This window comes from Coregonus lavaretus, assembly GCF_964263955.1.
Source record: "Coregonus lavaretus genome assembly, chromosome: 27".
Classification (NCBI taxonomy): Eukaryota; Metazoa; Chordata; class Actinopteri; order Salmoniformes; family Salmonidae; genus Coregonus; species Coregonus lavaretus.
The window spans coordinates 41,950,699-41,971,290 of record NC_140014.1 but is presented as its reverse complement, the minus strand read 5'-3'; the positions used below and the strand labels follow the sequence as shown (position 1 = coordinate 41,971,290).

The following is a 20,592-nucleotide window of genomic DNA, read 5'->3' as shown; positions in this document are numbered from 1 at the left end:
AAAAGGCTAATTGATAATTAGAAAACCATTTTGCAATTATGTTAGCACAGCTGAAAACTGTTGTGCTGATTAAAGAAGCAATAAAACAGGCCTTCTTGAGACTAGTTGAGTATCTGGAGCATCAGCAATTGTGGGTTTGATTACAGGCTCAAAAAGGCCAGAAACAAATAACTTTCTTCTGAAACTCGTCAGTCTATTCTTGTTCTGAGAAATGAAGGCTATTCCATGCGAGAAATTGCCAAGAAACAGAAGATCTCGTACAACGCTGTGTACTACTCCCTTCACAGAACAGCGCAAACTGGCTCTAACCAGAATATAAAGAGGAGTGGGAGGCCCCGGTGCACAACTGAGCAAGAGGACAAATACATTAGTGTCTAGTTTGAGAAACAGGCGCCTCACAGGTCCTCAACTGGCAGCTTCATTAAATAGTACCCGCAAAACACCAGTCTCAACATCAACAGTGAAGAGGCGACTCCGGGATGCTGACCTTCTAGGCAGAGTTGCAAAGAAAAAGCCATATCTCAGACTGGCCAATAAAAATAAAAGATGGGCAAAAGAACACAGACACTGGACAGAGGAAGATTGGAAAAACGTGTTATGGACAGACGAATCGAAGTTTGAGGTGTTCGGATCACAAAGAAGAACATTTGTGAGACGCAGACCAAATGAAAAGACGCTGAAGGAGTGCTTGATGCCATCTGTCAAGCATGGTGGAGGCAATGTGATGGTCTGGGGGTGCTTTGGGGGTGGTAGAGTGGGAGATTTGTACAGGGTAAAAGGGATCTTGAAGAAGGAAGGCTATCACTCCATTTTGCATTTTGCAACGCCATGCCATACCTTGTGGACGGCGCTTGATTGGAGCCAATTTCCTCCTACAACAGGACAATGACCCAAAGCACAGCTCCAAACTATGCAATAACTATTTAGGGAAGAAGCAGTCAGCTGGTATTCTGTCTATAATGGAGTGGCCAGCACAGTCACCGGATCTCAACCCTATTGAGCTGTTGTGGGAGCAGCTTGACCGTATGGTACGTAAGAAGTGCCCATCAAGCCAATCCAATTTGTGGGAGGTGCTTCAGGAAGCAGATTACCTCAACAAATTGACAACTAGAATGCCAAAGGTCTGCAAGGCTGTAATTGCTGCAAATGGAGGATTCTTTGACGAAAGCAAAGTCTGAAGGGCACAATTATTATTTCAATTAAAAATCCTTATTTCTAACCCAGTCAAAACTGTTCGCTGCTCTGGCACCACAATGGTGGAACAAGCTCCCCCACGACGCCAGGACAGCGGAGTCACTCACCACCTTCCGGAGACACTTGAAACCCCACCTCTTTAAGGAATACCTGGGATAGGATAAAGTAATCCTTCTACCCCGCCTTACCCCACCCAAATAAATAAATAAATAATAATAATAATTGTAAAGTGGTTGTCCCACTGGCTATCATAAGGTGAATGCACCAATTTGTAAGTCGCTCTGGATAAGAGCGTCTGCTAAATGACGAAAATGTAAAATGTAAATGTGTATACAGCCCCGAGCCGACTAGGTGAAAAATCTGTCGATGTGCCCTTGAGCAAGGCACTTAACCCTAATTGCTCCTGTAAGTCGCTCTGGATAAGAGCGTCTGCTAAATGACCAATATATATATATATATATATATATATATATATATAAATCATTGGTTGTCACTAGTTACCACAGCCACAAAGTCACAATTGGCTATATTGTAAAAGTTCATGAAAACAAAATTGTTTAAAACAAAATTGCTTTTTGGTGTTAATTTAAGGTTAGAGTTAGGCATAAACTTAGCAGTGTGGTTAAGGTTAGGTTTAAAATCAGATTTAGCCATTTGTGGCAGTTGTAACTAGTGACGACCGAAATAGTGTTCTGTACTGCCCTCCCCCGGTCCAGACAGAAACATTTAGTCTGCACTTCAGGGAAAATGGTAAGTTTTTGATGAGCTGGGGTGAAACATCTCACTCAATGTATTTTGATAAGGCTTATTTTCAAGTAGCAACCGTTTGATATCCACATTGTCCGTCTGTATAATCGCCTCTTTAATTCAAAAGGGGCTTCTTTTTTTGTAAAATGCTTTCAAATATGCAGTTGTTCCACCCAACTCATTGTGATGTGCTTCAACATGTCACGGTGTGGAGTATAGCAAGCTAACTAGCTGGCTAGCTGATAAACCCCAGGCATTGTCTGAGAAATGTAATTAACCTAATCGAAGAAGTTAGCTAATATCAGATTGTCAACGTGCTGTGCTCATTCTATGTGGCAGCCAGATTTCATAGCATGCAAGCCAGCTAGCTTTGCATTTCGTGTAGTTTGACTTTAGCTAGCTAGCTCGCTCAACTTGGCTTCAAGACAGATTAAACTCAGCATTGTCAGGGATGCGCATCTCTCATATTGTACAGTAATATATTTACTGTAGTTAAATCAGTACACGTCGTTACTTCCTGCCTGTGACAGCCAACTAAGCATTTACCGACGTCGGATGCGTCTTTTTTTTTGTCCTGTCCAGACCTGCCCTCTTTTTTTGTCTATTTTTTTGGTGCAGTCCTGACCGGCCTTGATTTCAACATCCAAGGATGTTGTTTTTTGGTGCAGTCCTGACCGGCCTTGATTTCAACATCCAAGGATGTTGTTTTTTGGTGTAGTCCGGACGGGCTTTTATTTGGCCCAAACACATAGACGTCTATGTTTGGTTAAGATTTGATCCGGCCTTGATTTAAACTTCCACAGATGTTGTTTTTTGGTCCGGTGTGTACCAGCCTCTATTTGGCACAAACATAGATGTCTATAATCGGTTCAGATCACATTTGAACCAATCATAGACATATATGTTTCACAAGTTTGGACAGCACAGCAGAGTACCATATATTACACCGTACAGTAGAGCACAGTAGACAGGTCTGGACAGTGTAACCATTTTACTCGCATATGCGCCTAAATATTTTCTAATTTAGGAGCACGAGTGCGCCTAGAAAAAGGAAGGATTTGAGCTTTAATACCTCAAATATTTTTCATTGTGTTCCTACAATAAAGGTCTGCGTAGAGCCCTGGTAGAGTAAAGAAAAGTCATGTATAATGTACTCTATTGTACCGTACTTTGCTCTACTGTACTCTATTCTACTGAACTAAACTATACACAACAGTACTCTACTGAATGAAAGTACTATCCTGTACCATACCGTACTCTACTGTATTAAACTGTGCCGCACTGTACTATGATGTTCAATCCTGTGAAACATAGCCTAGACATCTATGATTCGTTCAGATTTGGATCTAGTCCGGAACCAACCAAATGTGTATTTGTTTGGGGCGGCGCTCATTAGAATAATACCCAGCATGCTTTGAAAGTGTTTGTTTTTACATTTACAATTTGGTCATCCATCAGACACTTTTACCCAGAGCGTCTTACAGTCAGTGCAGTCAACTAAGGTAGATGAACAACAACATATTACAGTCATAGTAAGATTATTATTATTTTTTTTACTGTTACTGAGAATGTTTTTGTAGTTGAAGGGGTCTGTTGGTTTATTCTGTAGGTTGGGCTACTTTGAACATCATCGCTGCCAGTTTTAAAGCTTTTGACAGATGGGAGCAATAATAAATATATTGTGTCAATCTTCAGTTGGCTCCGCTTTCCTACATTAAGAGGCTTGAAAAATTATTATTGTGATATAATGCTTACTTTATTGAGAATGTATGTGCAGTTGAAATTTGGCCATAGAATCAATGACGGCAAAATACGTATTTTCAACGTCTGTAAATGACGGGTTTTCAACTTCGAATATCCGGGAAATACATATTTTCACCTTTCATTCAGCACCTAAAATGCACCTGATTTGAATGTCCGGAAAATACTTATTTTCAATGGTCTGGAAAATATGTATTTTCACCTTTCATTCAGCACCTAAAATGCACCTTAGGTGAACGTCTGGAAAATACAAAAAAAAAGGTGTATTTTCAGCGTAATTTTGCTTACTGGGAGTGGTCTGTCAAATCCAGAGCAGGCCATTGAACAAAAGAAGTGAACCAATCGAAAACAATGATTCAGGGCCCGGTTTCCCAAAAGCATCTTAAGGTTAAAGTTCATCGTTAGAACCATAGGATCCTATAATGCTTTTGGGAAACCGGGCCCTGGAATGTTACATAAATGAAGATGCATGCTTATTACATTTTTAAAAAAAATCATCCATGATCTTTCACAGATGTAACTGGTATGACCATGGCAGCAATTTTTCAGAAGTTGATGGAATTTGCAAGTTCAGTGATTATGACGTCAAATGTTTTGAGTTGTGAATGACCTCCTGACCTCCTGAATGACCTCCTGACCTCCTGAATGACCTCCTGACCTCCTGAATGACCTCCTGACCTCCTGAATGACCTCCTGACCTCCTGACCTCCTGAATGACCTCCTGACCTCCTGAATGACCTCCTGACCTCCTGAATGACCTCCTGAATGACCTCCTGACCTCCTGAATGGTTCTGTAGTGGCTACAATCAAAAGCTGTCAATCATGTGTCAAATATAAACTGCGTCCCAAATGGCACTCTATTCCTTATATACTCCCTATATAGTGCACGACTCCCTATATAGTGCACTACTCCTTATATAGTCCCTATATAGTACACGACTCCCTATATAGTACACGACTCCTTATATAGTGCACGACTCCTTATATAGTCCCTATATAGTGCACGACTCCTTATATAGTCCCTATATAGTGCACGACTCCTTATATAGTCCCTATATAGTGCACGACTCCTTATATAGTCCCTATATAGTACACGACTCCCTATATAGTACACGACTCCTTATATAGTCCCTATATAGTACACGACTCCCTATATAGTGCACGACTCCTTATATAGTCCCTATATAGTGCACGACTCCTTATATAGTCCCTATATAGTGCACGACTCCTTATATAGTCCCTATATAGTGCACGACTCCTTATATAGTCCCTATATAGTACACGACTCCCTATATAGTACACGACTCCTTATATAGTCCCTATATAGTACACGACTCCCTATATAGTGCACGACTCCCTATATAGTCCCTATATAGTGCACTACTCCCTATATAGTGCACGACTCCTTATATAGTCCCTATATAGTGCACGACTCCTTATATAGTCCCTATATAGTGCACTACTCCCTATATAGTCCCTATATAGTGCACGACTCCCTATATAGTGCACGACTCCCTATATAGTGCACGACTCCCTATATAGTGCACTACTCCCTATATAGTCCCTATATAGTGCACGACTCCTTATATAGTCCCTATATAGTGCACTACTCCCTATATAGTCCCTATATAGTACACGACTCCCTATATAGTCCCTATATAGTGCACGACTCCCTATATAGTGCACGACTCCCTATATAGTGCACGACTCCCTATATAGTGCACGACTCCCTATATAGTCCCTATATAGTGCACGACTCCTTATATAGTCCCTATATAGTGCACGACTCCCTATATAGTGCACGACTCCCTATATAGTGCACGACTCCTTATATAGTCCCTATATAGTGCACGACTCCTTATATAGTCCCTATATAGTGCACGACTCCCTATATAGTGCACGACTCCCTATATAGTGCACGACTCCTTATATAGTCCCTATATAGTACACAACTCCCTATATAGTCCCTATATAGTGCACGACTCCTTATATAGTCCCTATATAGTACACAACTCCCTATATAGTCCCTATATAGTGCACGACTCCTTATATAGTCCCTATATAGTACACAACTCCCTATATAGTCCCTATATAGTGCACGACTCCCTATATAGTGCACGACTCCCTATATAGTCCCTATATAGTGCACGACTCCTTATATAGTCCCTATATAGTGCACGACTCCTTATATAGTCCCTATATAGTACACAACTCCCTATATAGTCCCTATATAGTGCACGACTCCCTATATAGTGCACGACTCCCTATATAGTCCCTATATAGTGCACGACTCCTTATATAGTCCCTATATAGTGCACGACTCCCTATATAGTGCACGACTCCCTATATAGTGCACGACTCCTTATATAGTCCCTATATAGTGCACGACTCCTTATATAGTCCCTATATAGTGCACGACTCCCTATATAGTCCCTATATAGTGCACGACTCCCTATATAGTGCACGACTCCCTATATAGTGCACGACTCCTTATATAGTCCCTATATAGTGCACGACTCCCTATATAGTCCCTATATAGTGCACGACTCCCTATATAGTCCCTATATAGTGCACGACTCCCTATATAGTGCACAACTCCCTATATAGTGCACAACTCCCTATATAGTCCCTATATAGTGCACGACTCCCTATATAGTGCACAACTCCCTATATAGTCCCTATATAGTGCACGACTCCCTATATAGTGCACGACTCCCTATATAGTGCACGACTCCCTATATAGTGCACAACTCCCTATATAGTCCCTATATAGTGCACGACTCCCTATATAGTGCACGACTCCCTATATAGTGCACGACTCCCTATATAGTGCACGACTCCCTATATAGTCCCTATATAGTACACTACTCCCTATATACTCCCTATATAGTACACTACTCCCTATATAGTCCCTATATAGTGCACAACTCCCTATATAGTCCCTATATAGTGCACAACTCCCTATATAGTCCCTATATAGTGAACGACTCCCTATATAGTGCACGACTCCCTATATACTCCCTATATAGTACACGACTCCCTATATAGTGCACTACTCCCTATATAGTGCACGACTCCCTATATAGTGCACGACTCCCTATATAGTGCACGACTCCCTATATAGTGCACGACTCCCTATATAGTGCACTACTCCCTATATAGTGCACGACTCCCTATATAGTGAACGACTCCCTATATAGTGCACGACTCCCTATATAGTGAACGACTCCCTATATAGTCCCTATATAGTGCACGACTCCCTATATACTCCCTATATAGTGCACTACTCCCTATATAGTGCACGACTCCCTATATAGCGACTCCCTTTTACCGTTACTGAGAATGTTTTTGTAGTTGAAGGGGTCTGTTGGTTTATTCTGTAGGTTGGGCTACTTTGAACATCATCGCTGCCAGTTTTAAAGCTTTTGACAGATGGGAGCAATAATAAATATATTGTGTCAATCTTCAGTTGGCTCCGCTTTCCTACATTAAGAGGCTTGAAAAATTATTATTGTGATATAATGCTTACTTTATTGAGAATGTATGTGCAGTTGAAATTTGGCCATAGAATCAATGACGGCAAAATACGTATTTTCAACGTCTGTAAATGACGGGTTTTCAACTTCGATGTCCAGGAAATACATATTTTCACCTTTCATTCAGCACCTAAAATGCACCTTAGGTGAACGTCTGGAAAATACAAAAAAAAAGGTGTATTTTCAGCGTAATTTTGCTTACTGGGAGTGGTCTGTCAAATCCAGAGCAGGCCATTGAACAAAAGAAGTGAACCAATCGAAAACAATGATTCAGGGCCCGGTTTCCCAAAAGCATCTTAAGGTTAAAGTTCATCGTTAGAACCATAGGATCCTATAATGCTTTTGGGAAACCGGGCCCTGGAATGTTACATAAATGAAGATGCATGCTTATTACATTTTTTTAAAAAATCATCCATGATCTTTCACAGATGTAACTGGTATGACCATGGCAGCAATTTTTCAGAAGTTGATGGAATTTGCAAGTTCAGTGATTATGACGTCAAATGTTTTGAGTTGTGAATGACCTCCTGACCTCCTGAATGACCTCCTGACCTCCTGACCTCCTGAATGACCTCCTGACCTCCTGACCTCCTGAATGACCTCCTGACCTCCTGACCTCCTGACCTCCTGACCTCCTGACCTCCTGAATGGTTCTGTAGTGGCTACAATCAAAAGCTGTCAATCACGTGTCAAATATAAACTGTTCCAAATGGCACTCTATTCCCTATATAGTACACGACTCCCTATATAGTGCACGACTCCTTATATAGTGCACGACTCCTTATATAGTCCCTATATAGTACACGACTCCCTATATAGTGCACGACTCCTTATATAGTGCACGACTCCTTATATAGTGCACGACTCCTTATATAGTGCACGACTCCTTATATAGTCCCTATATAGTACACGACTCCCTATATAGTACACGACTCCTTATATAGTCCCTATATAGTACACGACTCCCTATATAGTGCACGACTCCTTATATAGTGCACGACTCCTTATATAGTGCACGACTCCTTATATAGTGCACGACTCCTTATATAGTCCCTATATAGTACACGACTCCCTATATAGTACACGACTCCTTATATAGTCCCTATATAGTACACGACTCCCTATATAGTGCACGACTCCTTATATAGTGCACGACTCCTTATATAGTCCCTATATAGTACACGACTCCCTATATAGTACACGACTCCTTATATAGTCCCTATATAGTACACGACTCCCTATATAGTGCACGACTCCTTATATAGTGCACGACTCCTTATATAGTGCACGACTCCTTATATAGTGCACGACTCCTTATATAGTCCCTATATAGTACACGACTCCCTATATAGTACACGACTCCTTATATAGTCCCTATATAGTACACTACTCCCTATATAGTGCACGACTCCTTATATAGTGCACGACTCCTTATATAGTCCCTATATAGTACACGACTCCCTATATAGTGCACGACTCCCTATATAGTGCACTACTCCCTATATAGTCCCTATATAGTGCACGACTCCTTATATAGTCCCTATATAGTGCACGACTCCTTATATAGTCCCTATATAGTGCACTACTCCCTATATAGTCCCTATATAGTGCACGACTCCCTATATAGTGCACGACTCCCTATATAGTGCACGACTCCCTATATAGTGCACTACTCCCTATATAGTCCCTATATAGTGCACGACTCCTTATATAGTCCCTATATAGTGCACTACTCCCTATATAGTCCCTATATAGTACACGACTCCCTATATAGTCCCTATATAGTGCACGACTCCCTATATAGTGCACGACTCCCTATATAGTGCACGACTCCCTATATAGTGCACGACTCCCTATATAGTCCCTATATAGTGCACGACTCCTTATATAGTCCCTATATAGTGCACGACTCCCTATATAGTGCACGACTCCCTATATAGTGCACGACTCCTTATATAGTCCCTATATAGTACACAACTCCCTATATAGTACACGACTCCCTATATACTCCCTATATAGTACACTACTCCCTATATAGTGCACGACTCCCTATATAGTCCCTATATAGTGCACTACTCCCTATATAGTGCACGACTCCTTATATAGTCCCTATATAGTGCACGACTCCTTATATAGTCCCTATATAGTACACAACTCCCTATATAGTCCCTATATAGTGCACGACTCCCTATATAGTGCACGACTCCCTATATAGTCCCTATATAGTGCACTACTCCCTATATAGTCCCTATATAGTGCACGACTCCCTATATAGTGCACGACTCCCTATATAGTGCACGACTCCCTATATAGTGCACGACTCCTTATATAGTCCCTATATAGTGCACGACTCCTTATATAGTCCCTATATAGTACACAACTCCCTATATAGTCCCTATATAGTGCACGACTCCCTATATAGTGCACGACTCCCTATATAGTCCCTATATAGTGCACGACTCCTTATATAGTCCCTATATAGTGCACGACTCCCTATTAAGTGCACGACTCCCTATATAGTGCACGACTCCTTATATAGTCCCTATATAGTGCACGACTCCTTATATAGTCCCTATATAGTGCACGACTCCCTATATAGTCCCTATATAGTGCACGACTCCCTATATAGTGCACGACTCCCTATATAGTGCACGACTCCTTATATAGTCCCTATATAGTGCACGACTCCCTATATAGTCCCTATATAGTGCACGACTCCCTATATAGTCCCTATATAGTGCACGACTCCCTATATAGTGCACAACTCCCTATATAGTGCACAACTCCCTATATAGTCCCTATATAGTGCACGACTCCCTATATAGTGCACAACTCCCTATATAGTGCACAACTCCCTATATAGTCCCTATATAGTGCACGACTCCCTATATAGTGCACGACTCCCTATATAGTGCACGACTCCCTATATAGTGCACGACTCCCTATATAGTGCACGACTCCCTATATAGTGCACGACTCCCTATATAGTGCACAACTCCCTATATACTCCCTATATAGTACACTACTCCCTATATAGTGCACGACTCCCTATATAGTCCCTATATAGTGCACAACTCCCTATATAGTCCCTATATAGTGCACAACTCCCTATATAGTCCCTATATAGTGAACGACTCCCTATATAGTGCACGACTCCCTATATACTCCCTATATAGTACACGACTCCCTATATAGTGCACTACTCCCTATATAGTGCACGACTCCCTATATAGTGCACGACTCCCTATATAGTGCACGACTCCCTATATAGTGCACTACTCCCTATATAGTGCACGACTCCCTATATAGTGAACGACTCCCTATATAGTCCCTATATAGTGCACGACTCCCTATATAGTGAACGACTCCCTATATAGTCCCTATATAGTGCACGACTCCCTATATACTCCCTATATAGTGCACTACTCCCTATATAGTGCACGACTCCCTATATAGTGCACGACTCCCTATATAGTCCCTATATAGTACACTACTCCCTATATAGTGAACGACTCCCTATATAGTCCCTATATAGTGCACGACTCCCTATATAGTGAACGACTCCCTATATAGTCCCTATATAGTGAACGACTCCCTATATACAGTGGGGAAAAAAAGTATTTAGTCAGCCACCAATTGTGCAAGTTCTCCCACTTAAAAAGATGAGAGAGGCCTGTAATTTTCATCATAGGTACACGTCAACTATGACAGACAAAATGAGGAAAAAAAATCCAGAAAATCACATTGTAGGATTTTTAATGAATTTATTTGCAAATTATGGTGGAAAATAAGTATTTGGTCAATAACAAAAGTTTCTCAATTCTTTGTTATATACCCTTTGTTGGCAATGACACAAGTCAACACGTTTTCTGTAAGTCTTCACAAGGTTTTCACACACTGTTGCTGGTATTTTGGCCCATTCCTCCATGCAGATCTCCTCTAGAGCAGTGATGTTTTGGGGCTGTCACTGGGCAACACAGACTTCCAACTCCCTCCAAAGATTTTCTATGGGGTTGAGATCTGGAGACTGGCTAGGCCACTCCAGGACCTTGAAATGCTTCTTACGAAGCCACTCCGTTGTTGCCCGGGCGGTGTGTTTGGGATCATTGTCATGCTGAAAGACCCAGCCACGTTTCATCTTCAATGCCCTTGCTGATGGAAGGAGGTTTTCACTCAAAATCTCACGATACATGGCCCCAATCATTCTTTCCTTTACACGGATCAGTCGTCCTGGTCCCTTTGCAGAAAAACAGCCCCAAAGCATGATGTTTCCACCCCCATGCTTCACAGTAGGTATGGTGTTCTTTGGATGCAACTCAGCATTCTTTGTCCTCCAAACACGACGAGTTGAGTTTTTACCAAAATGTTCTATTTTGGTTTCATCTGACCATATGACATTCTCCCAATCTTCTTCTGGATCATCCAAATGCACTCTAGCAAACTTCAGACGGGCCTGGACATGTACTGGTTTAAGCAGGGGGACAAGTCTGGCACTGCAGGATTTGAGTCCCTGGCGGCGTAGTGTGTTACTGATGGTAGGCTTTGTTACTTTGGTCCCAGCTCTCTGCAGGTCATTCACTAGGTCCCCCCGTGTGGTTCTGGGATTTTTGCTCACCGTTCTTGTGATCATTTTGACCCCACGGGGTGAGATCTTGCGTGGAGCCCCAGATCGAGGGAGATTATCAGTGGTCTTGTATGTCTTCCATTTCCTAATAATTGCTCCCACAGTTGATTTCTTCAAACCAAGCTGCTTACCTATTGCAGATTCAGTCTTCCCAGCCTGGTGCAGGTCTACAATTTTGTTTCTGGTGTCCTTTGACAGCTATTTGGTCTTGGCCATAGTGGAGTTTGGAGTGTGACTGTTTGAGGTTGTGGACAGGTGTCTTTTATACTGATAACAAGTTCAAACAGGTGCCATTAATACAGGTAACGAGTGGAGGACAGAGGAGCCTCTTAAAGAAGAAGTTACAGGTCTGTGAGAGCCAGAAATCTTGCTTGTTTGTAGGTGACCAAATACTTATTTTCCACCATAATTTGCAAATCAATTCATTAAAAATCCTACAATGTGATTTTCTGGATTTTTTTCTTCTCAATTTGTCTGTCATAGTTGACGTGTACCTATGATGAAAATTACAGGCCTCTCTCATCTTTTTAAGTGGGAGAACTTGCACAATTGGTGGCTGACTAAATACTTTTTTTCCCCCACTGTAGTCCCTATATAGTACACTACTCCTTATATAGTGCACGACTCCCTATATAGTGCACTACTTTTAACCAGGGCTCTATAATAGGGTGCCATTTGGAACACAGATCTACTCTGCTTTGAAAATAGGATTCTAATTCATAACAGTCATTTTTTCTTGGGCCCGTATTCATTAAACTTCTTAGAGTTGTGCGGATCTAGGATCAGGTCTCCCCCTGTACATGTAGTAATCTTAACCGAAAGGTTACTAGTTCGAATCCCATAGCCGTCAAGGTGAAAAATCTGTCGACGTGCCCTTGAGCAAGGCACTAAACTCTAATTGCTCCAAGGTCCCTGGCCGTGTCCCCACCCTCTGAGGGTGTCTCAGGGGGAGTTGGGATATGCAAAAAATACATTTCAATTTCACACATACGCATAATACACACTTGTACATATGCGAAACAGGACAAATATAAGCACCCACCAAATTATTATTATTATTTATTATCTAATAGGCAAAACTGGTCCTTGATCCGCACTCCAACTCTGAGAGGTTATGAATACAGGTCCAGATATATTTCCTTTATCTGTTAATTCCAGAGTGAATCATTGGTTGTCTGTGACGTTGATGGAGCCCTAGTTAAAAAGCTACAGGAGTTCCGCTTCCGGAAGGACACTAACAATGCTGCTATCATCAGTAAGTGTCCTCCTAATCATAAATAATTTAAAGTTGACAATGCTGCCGTCATCAGTAAGTATCCTCCTAATCATAAAGAATTTAAAGTTGACAATGTTGTTTTTTTGCTTCCACACACATGGGGCCTGAGATCCAGTCAGTGTTTGTAAAGGACCATTATGTTGATCCATGCTGGTTTGTCACACCCTCGTATTACCCTTGGGTTTGGCTACATAGATTGTTTCTGTTGTTCTCTTATAAATGAATCAAATTATACATCCTCTCATTGGATTGTTTATAAGAGGAACGTTTGTCTGAAGCTTTTGAAGGCCTCATATTTGTTTTTGTCTTTCTCAGTGAAGATTGACAAGGACAAACAGCTCGTCATCCTTGATGAAGAACATGAGGTACGTTGCCAGATTGGTTGTTGTATGACGACGTCAGTGTTTATAAAGTGTCTTATCCGCAGACCTCTTAGAGCGTCTTCTATGATGTAGCCTGAACCTACTGTGGGACAAGACATCTTTAACCTTGAATACCTTCTCTCTCATTTCTAGGATATTTCTCCTGATGATCTGAAGGATGAGCTGCCCGAAAGACAGCCAAGATATCCTTTGGTCAAAGAATAAAGACATGTATTTACAAGATGCTAGAATTTTTTTTCTCCACATTCTGGGCTGAATCCTAGTCCGAGCACAGTCAGATTGGGCGTCATCTGTGACTCTTATCATCTTTGTTTTAATCCTAAAAGTTCTCCTTAACCCCCTTCACGTTTGTGGTGTATAGCTACAAGTACCAACATAATGATGGACGAGTTTCTTACCCCCTCTGCTTCATTTTCTCTAGTCCAGTGGGTAAGATAAGATCCGGTCCTCAACATCCTTGTAGCAACACCTGTTGGGCCCATTTTTATAAAAAGAAAGATACATTCAGTCTGCCATTTTTAACTGACGAGGGTGCATGCTAACTGAGGTAAAATGGGATGTATTCATTAGTCGCAGACCAAAGCAAAAAACGGAAACCGATTATCGTTCACTCTAGGAACCAAAGATACAGAATGAAACGGGGAGGGACCTACCTGAATTTGTCCAATAGAAACTCTAGTTTTCGTTGCAAAACGGTTTCCGTTGAAAAAAGTTTTGAAAACAGACCAAACGTCTGCTACGGTCTGCGACTAATGAATACACCCTGATTAATGGATAGTAAAATACACTACATGACCAAAAGTATGTGGACACCTGCTCGTCAAACATCTCATTCCAAAATTATGGCCATTAATATGGAGTTGGTCCCCCCCTTTGCTGCTATAACAGCCTCCACTCTTCTGGGAAGGCTTTCCACTAGATGTTGGAACATTGCTGCGGGGGACTTGCTACCATTCAGCCACAAGAGCATTAGTGAGGTCGGGCACTGATGTTGGGCGATTAGGCCTGGCTCGCAGTTGGCGTTCCAATTCATCCCAAAGGTGTTCGATGGAGTTGAGGTCAGGGCTCTGTGCAGGCCAGTCAAGTTCTTCCACACCGATCTCGACAAACCATTTCTGTATAGTCCTCGCTTTGTGCACGGGGGCATTATCATGCTGAAACAGGAAAGGGCCTTCCCCAAACTGTTGCCACAAAGTTGGAAGCACAGAATTGTCTGGAATTTCATTGTATGCTGTAGCATTAAGATTTCCCTTCACTGGAACTAAGGGGCCTAGCCCGAACCATGAAAAACAGCCCCAGACCATTATTCATCCTCCACCAAACTTTACAGTTGGAACTATGCATTCGGGCAGGTAGCATTCTCCTGGGATCCGCCAAACCCAGATTCGTCTGTCAGATTGCCAGATGGTGAAGCGTGATTCATCACTCCAGAGAACGCGTTTCCACTGCTCCAGAGTCCAATGGCAGCGAGCTTTACACCACTCCAGCCGACGCTTGGCATTGCGCATGGTGATCTTAGGCTTGTGTGGGGCTGCTCGGCCATGGAAACCCATTTCATGACACTTCCGACAAACAGCTGACGTTGCTTCCAGAGGCAGTTTGGAACTCGGTAGTGAGTGTTGCAACCGAGGACAGACGATTTTTACGAGCTACGTGCTTCAGCACTCGCCGGTCCCGTTCTGTGAGCTTGTGTGGCCTACCACTTCGCGGCTGAGCCGTTGTTGCTCCTAGACGTTTCCACTTCACAATAACAGCACTTACAGTTGACCGGGGCAGATCTAGCAGGGCAGACATTTGACTAACTGACTTATTGGAAAGGTGGCATCCTATGACGGTGCCACGTTGAAAGTCACTGAGCTCTTCAGTATGGCCATTCTGCTGCCAATGTTTGTCTATGGAGATTGCATGGCTGTGTGCTCGATTTTATACACCTGTCAGTAACGGGTCGTGGCTGAAATAGCCGAATCCACTAATTTGAAGGTGTGTCCACATACTTTTGTATGTATAGTGTATGTTGTGTTACGTTGAAGTGATTTAAGACATGCCTATAGTGGGTTTTAGTTTGACCCACAGAGATGCATATTATCTCTATGTCCTAATTCTATTTCTATGTTTTTAACCACGTCTGTTTTTCTCAGGATGTAAACCAGAGCAGCAGATGATGTACGCTGGAAGCAAAAACAAGCTGGTGCAAACTGTTCAGTTGACTAAGGTTAGTGACCAAACTGTTTCTTTCATCTTTGGAGCTCATTTTTACCTGGATTTAGCTGTATTTATTACTAGTTTATTACCACGATATTACATCCTACAGTGTAGTACTCTATTAGTGTGTGATTACATAAAATTGGCTCCAAGATGTTGGCTTTATATCTTGTAAAAAGAGGCGTTATCAGTCTTCTATCTGCTCTCTCTCTCATTTCTTCCAGGTGTTTGAGATCAGAAACACAGAGGACCTGACAGAGGAATGGCTTAGAGAGAAGCTTGGGTTCTTCGGTTAAGACGAGGCCATCTAGTGGTGAATGGACTGAATGGTCAAGAGGAGGAACTAGACTGCATAGAGAGCCTGTGTTGTCTGTCACTTGGGGAGAAAACACCGTTTGCTTACGTTTCCCTCCTCTGTGCCGCTACTTATCCCCATACAGTCTCCCTCTCCCCAACAACATGTGCCAGTTTCCTGTGTCTATATAGAATAAATACTACCAGTCCTACTGAGGGGGACAGAGCATTCCGTCTACTATACAAGCAAAACAAGGGAAATTGAAAGGAATTGTCATGGCGACAATTGTTTTAGATTTAGAACTATGTTTGGTTATTACACAATTATGACTTGATTAGATTCTAACCACTTTTTTGTTTTTTAAGGTCAATTCTTTTTAAACCATTTCTACTGTAATCAAAAGAAAGGTTTTTTGATAGTAAGAGGGGAGCTATGATTTTGGGGACCTGTTTTTTTTTTTTAATCAAGTCATAAAGATATTACTTGTGAGAGGAGTGTGTGTATGTAGAAAACACTAGCATCTACTTTGATTCTTCCTGATACTTTTTCAAGATGGAAGTGTCACTAGGCTTGAAGCACTTTGACTCGCATCGCACAATCATAGCCATACGTTGAATTTGGATGTAAAATGTATCTTTGACTATCGTGGACTTCCTCTTTCTCGTTCTGCTTGGACATGTCAGTATAAAGAAATACGTTCATTTTTCACGTTATTACATTTAGATGGCACCGTATGACAACAAAGAATCTTAATCCAAATTACAATACAACAACAAAAAAGACAGGTAAAATATAATTCGCAGACTGATGGGTGTAGACATTCTCTTTACTGCAGTTTGGGGGGAAAGGGTTAAAGGAATTATGCATATTAATGCTGTTATTCAATAAGTAACAATTAAAAAACCAGCAGCTAACATCCTTGAGAGTCGCAGACCGTTTTTGTGACATAAAGGACAGTGAGATTTCTCTGTTCATCTTTGTTTAGAGGAGAAACGGTGTTATACTTTGCAGTGAGGTAATGTTGTGTTTCCAAATGGCACCCTATACCATACATCATGTAGTGCACTACTTTTGACCAGAACCCCTATGTGCCCTGGTCAAAAGTACTGCACTATATAGGGAATAGGGTGCCATTTGGGATGTAAAAAAAATTATTTTCTACGTGTCTTACCATCTGCTGAAATGTGCCATTTAAAAAAAGCATAATAAGACTTTAAACATCCAAACGGATGAACTGTACTGGAACATAGTCCTGTTTTTACTCTGAATCGGGCAATCAGCTGGTGTCAAATAGTGGTTTACTAACTTTTTAAAACTATTTGGTCCTTCTCGAAAAATGCGTAATAAGTTATTCTAAAGATAACTATAATGTGGTAAACTGCAGTACTACAAGTGCATATGTTTACGTCAGTGTGTCTTTGTCCGACAGTTTGCATTATGACAACAACAAAAACACCCCAACAAAGCCTTCAGCGGTGTGTCAGTTTGTACTGCTTGTTCTTTGTCTAAACAGGGAACGTATCCTCAACAATGAATTCAATATTGGCGTACTTTGATCGACGCAAGCAATAAAATATAGAGAACACGCACGGGGGTGTATTCAAAGGGAGAAGTTGCCGAGAATGTGTGTTTGGGTTAAACACCACAGTAGTTGGATATGATCAACATCTTGATGAGGGAATGATGGGTCGTGTTCTAAATGGCACCTTCTACTTTTGACCACAGTCCTATGGTCCCATAGTGCGCCATAGAGAGAATACGGTGCCGTTTGGAACGTATCCATAGAGATAATCATCCCTGGATAGAATTCTTCAACCTGCATTCATGCATAAGATACAGCTCTGCTAGGGAACTAGTAGAAACACGTGGACTATTTAGTGTCTTGGTGACTCTGAATTGATGTATTTCTCCTGTAATAGTTCTGTACTTTTCTGAGATCAAATTCTTTATTCTTCTTTTCTTAACAAAACAGCATTTCAAACATGTAACATATTCAGCTCCCTAATGGGGTCAGTGAAACTTGTGAAATATTTGTCTTTTTCCATGCTTTGTAACAGTTATCCCAATAAAACAAAAATGATGTTTAATGTTGTACACTTTAATATCAAACATCACCAAATACCATGCATTGAATGTCATTCAATATAAACTGATATAAATGTTTAAATCATATGTTCTTCAGAATGGGCAACATACACTGAGTGTACAAAACATTAAGGACACCTAATTAGCATTCAGCATTCAGGGCTCAAACCACCCAGTTTATAATTGTAATTACAGTGAGGGAAAAAAGTATTTGATCCCCTGCTGATTTTGTACGTTTGCCCACTAACAAAGAAATGATCAGTCTATAATTTTAATGGTAGGTTTATTTGAATAGTGAGAGACAGAATAACAACAAACAAATCCAGAAAAACGCATGTCAAAAATGTTATCAATTGATTTGCATTTTAATGAGGGAAATAAGTATTTGACCCCTCTGCAAAACATGACTTAGTACTTGGTGGCAAAACCCTTGTTGGCAATCACATTGTCAGACGTTTCTTGTAGTTGGCCACCAGGTTTGCACACATTTCAGGAGGGATTTTGTCCCACTCCTCTTTGCAGATCTTCTCCAAGTCATTAAGGTTTCGAGGCTGACGTTTGGCAACTCGAACCTTCAGCTCCCTCCACAGATTTTCTATGGGATTAAGGTCTGGAGACTGGCTAGGCCACTCCAGGACCTTAATGTGCTTCTTCTTGAGCCACTCCTTTGTTGCCTTGGCCGTGTGTTTTGGGTCATTGTCATGCTGGAATACCCATCCACGACCCATTTTCAATGCCCTGGCTGAGGGAAGGAGGTTCTCACCCAAGATTTGACGATACATGGCCCCGTCCATCGTCCCTTTGATGCGATGAAGTTGTCCTGTCCCCTTAGCAGAAAAACACCCCCAAAGCATAATGTTTCCACCTCCATGTTTTACGGTGGGATGGTGTTCTTGGGGTCATAGGCAGCATTTCTCCTCCTCCAAACACGGCGAGTTGAGTTGATGCCAAAGAGCTCCATTTTGGTCTCATCTGACCACAACACTTTCACCCAGTTCTCCTCTGAATCATTCAGATGTTCATTGGCAAACTTCAGACGGGCCTGTATATGTGCTTTCTTGAGCAGGGGGACCTTGCGGGTGCTGCAGGATTTCAGTCCTTCACGGCGTAGTGTGTTACCAATTGTTTTCTTGGTGACTATGGTCCCAGCTGCCTTGAGATCATTGACAAGATCCTCCCGTGTAGTTCTGGGCTGATTCCTCACCGTTCTCATGATCATTGCAACTCCACAAGGTGAGATCTTGCATGGAGCCCCAGGCTGAGGGAGATTGACAGTTATTTTGTGTTTCTTCCATTTGCGAATAATCGCACCAACTGCTTGGCGATGGTCTTGTAGCCCATTCCAGCCTTGTGTAGGTCTACAATCTTGTCCCTGACATCCTTGGAGAGCTCTTTGGTTTTGGCCAAGGTGGAGAGGTTGGAATCTGATTGATTGATTGTTCTGTGGACAGGTGTCTTTTATACAGGTAACAAACTGAGATTAGGAGCACTCCCTTTAAGAGTGTGCTCCTAATCTCAGCTCATTACCTGTATAAAAGACACCTGGGAGCCAGAAATCTTTCTGATTGAGAGGGGGTCAAATACTTATTTCCCTCATTAAAATGCAAATCAATTTATAACATTTTTGACATGCGTTTTTCTGGATTTTTTTGTTGTTATTCTGTCTCTCACTATTCAAATAAACCTACCATTAAAATTATAGACTGATCATTTCTTTGTCAGTGGGCAAGCGTACAAAATCAGCAGGGGATCAAATATTTTTTTCCCTCACTGTATAAACTGGGTTTGTTTGAGCCCTGACTGCTGATTGGCTGACAGCCATGGTATATCAGACCATAAACCACGGGTATGATAAAACATTTATTTTTACTGCTTTAATTATGTTGGTAACCAGTTTATAATAGCAATAAGGCACCTCTGGGGTATGTGGTATATGGCCAATATACCACGGCTAAGGGCTGTATCCAGGCACTCCGCGTTGCGTCGTGCTTAAGAACAGCCCTTGGGTGTGGTACAGTGCATTCGGAAAGTATTCAGCCCCCATGACTTTTTCCACATTTTGTTACGTTACAGCCTTCTTCTAAAATGGATTAAATACATTTTGTTCCTCATCAATCCACACAATTCCCCATAATGACAAAGCAAAAACAGGTTTTTAGAAATTTTTGCAAATGTATTACAAATACAAAACTGAAATACCTTATTTATATAAGTATTCAGACCCTTCGCTATGAGACTCGAAATTGAGCTCACTCCTGTTTCCATTGATCATCTTTGAGATGTTTCTACAGTCCACCTGTGGTAAATTCAATTGATTGGACATGATTTGGAAAGGCACACACCTGTCTATATAAAGGTCCCACAACAGTGCAAGTCAGAGCAAAAACCAAGCCATGAGGTCGAAGGAATTGTCCGTAGAGCTCCGAGACAGGATTGTGTCGAGGCACAGATCTGGGGAAGGGTACCAAAACATGTCTGCAGCATTGAAG

General features: G+C 41.6%; 1 protein-coding gene across 1 annotated transcript; it reads left to right on the top strand.

Moving 5' to 3' along the window:
- The first annotated feature begins 1,914 nt into the window (after positions 1 to 1,914).
- Positions 1,915 to 18,103, top strand: LOC311102934 (glia maturation factor beta-like). The gene is made up of 7 exons (XM_084144426.1): positions 1,915 to 1,944; positions 13,021 to 13,117; positions 13,454 to 13,503; positions 13,654 to 13,703; positions 13,868 to 13,950; positions 15,660 to 15,733; positions 15,948 to 18,103. The coding sequence occupies exons 1-7, from the start codon at positions 1,942 to 1,944 to the stop codon at positions 16,017 to 16,019; spliced, it is 429 nt and encodes a 142-aa protein (XP_084000552.1). The 5' UTR covers positions 1,915 to 1,941; the 3' UTR covers positions 16,020 to 18,103.
- The last annotated feature ends 2,489 nt before the right edge of the window (positions 18,104 to 20,592 follow it).

Excerpts from the sequence above, each read along its gene's own strand:
- LOC311102934 (XM_084144426.1), top strand. Across the intron at positions 13,704-13,867 it reads CTGCCCGAAAGACAGCCAAG|GTTTGTGGTGTATAGCTACA; the intron begins ATATCCTTTGGT and ends AACCCCCTTCAC. Across the intron at positions 13,951-15,659 it reads CATTTTCTCTAGTCCAGTGG|GATGTAAACCAGAGCAGCAG; the intron begins GTAAGATAAGAT and ends TGTTTTTCTCAG.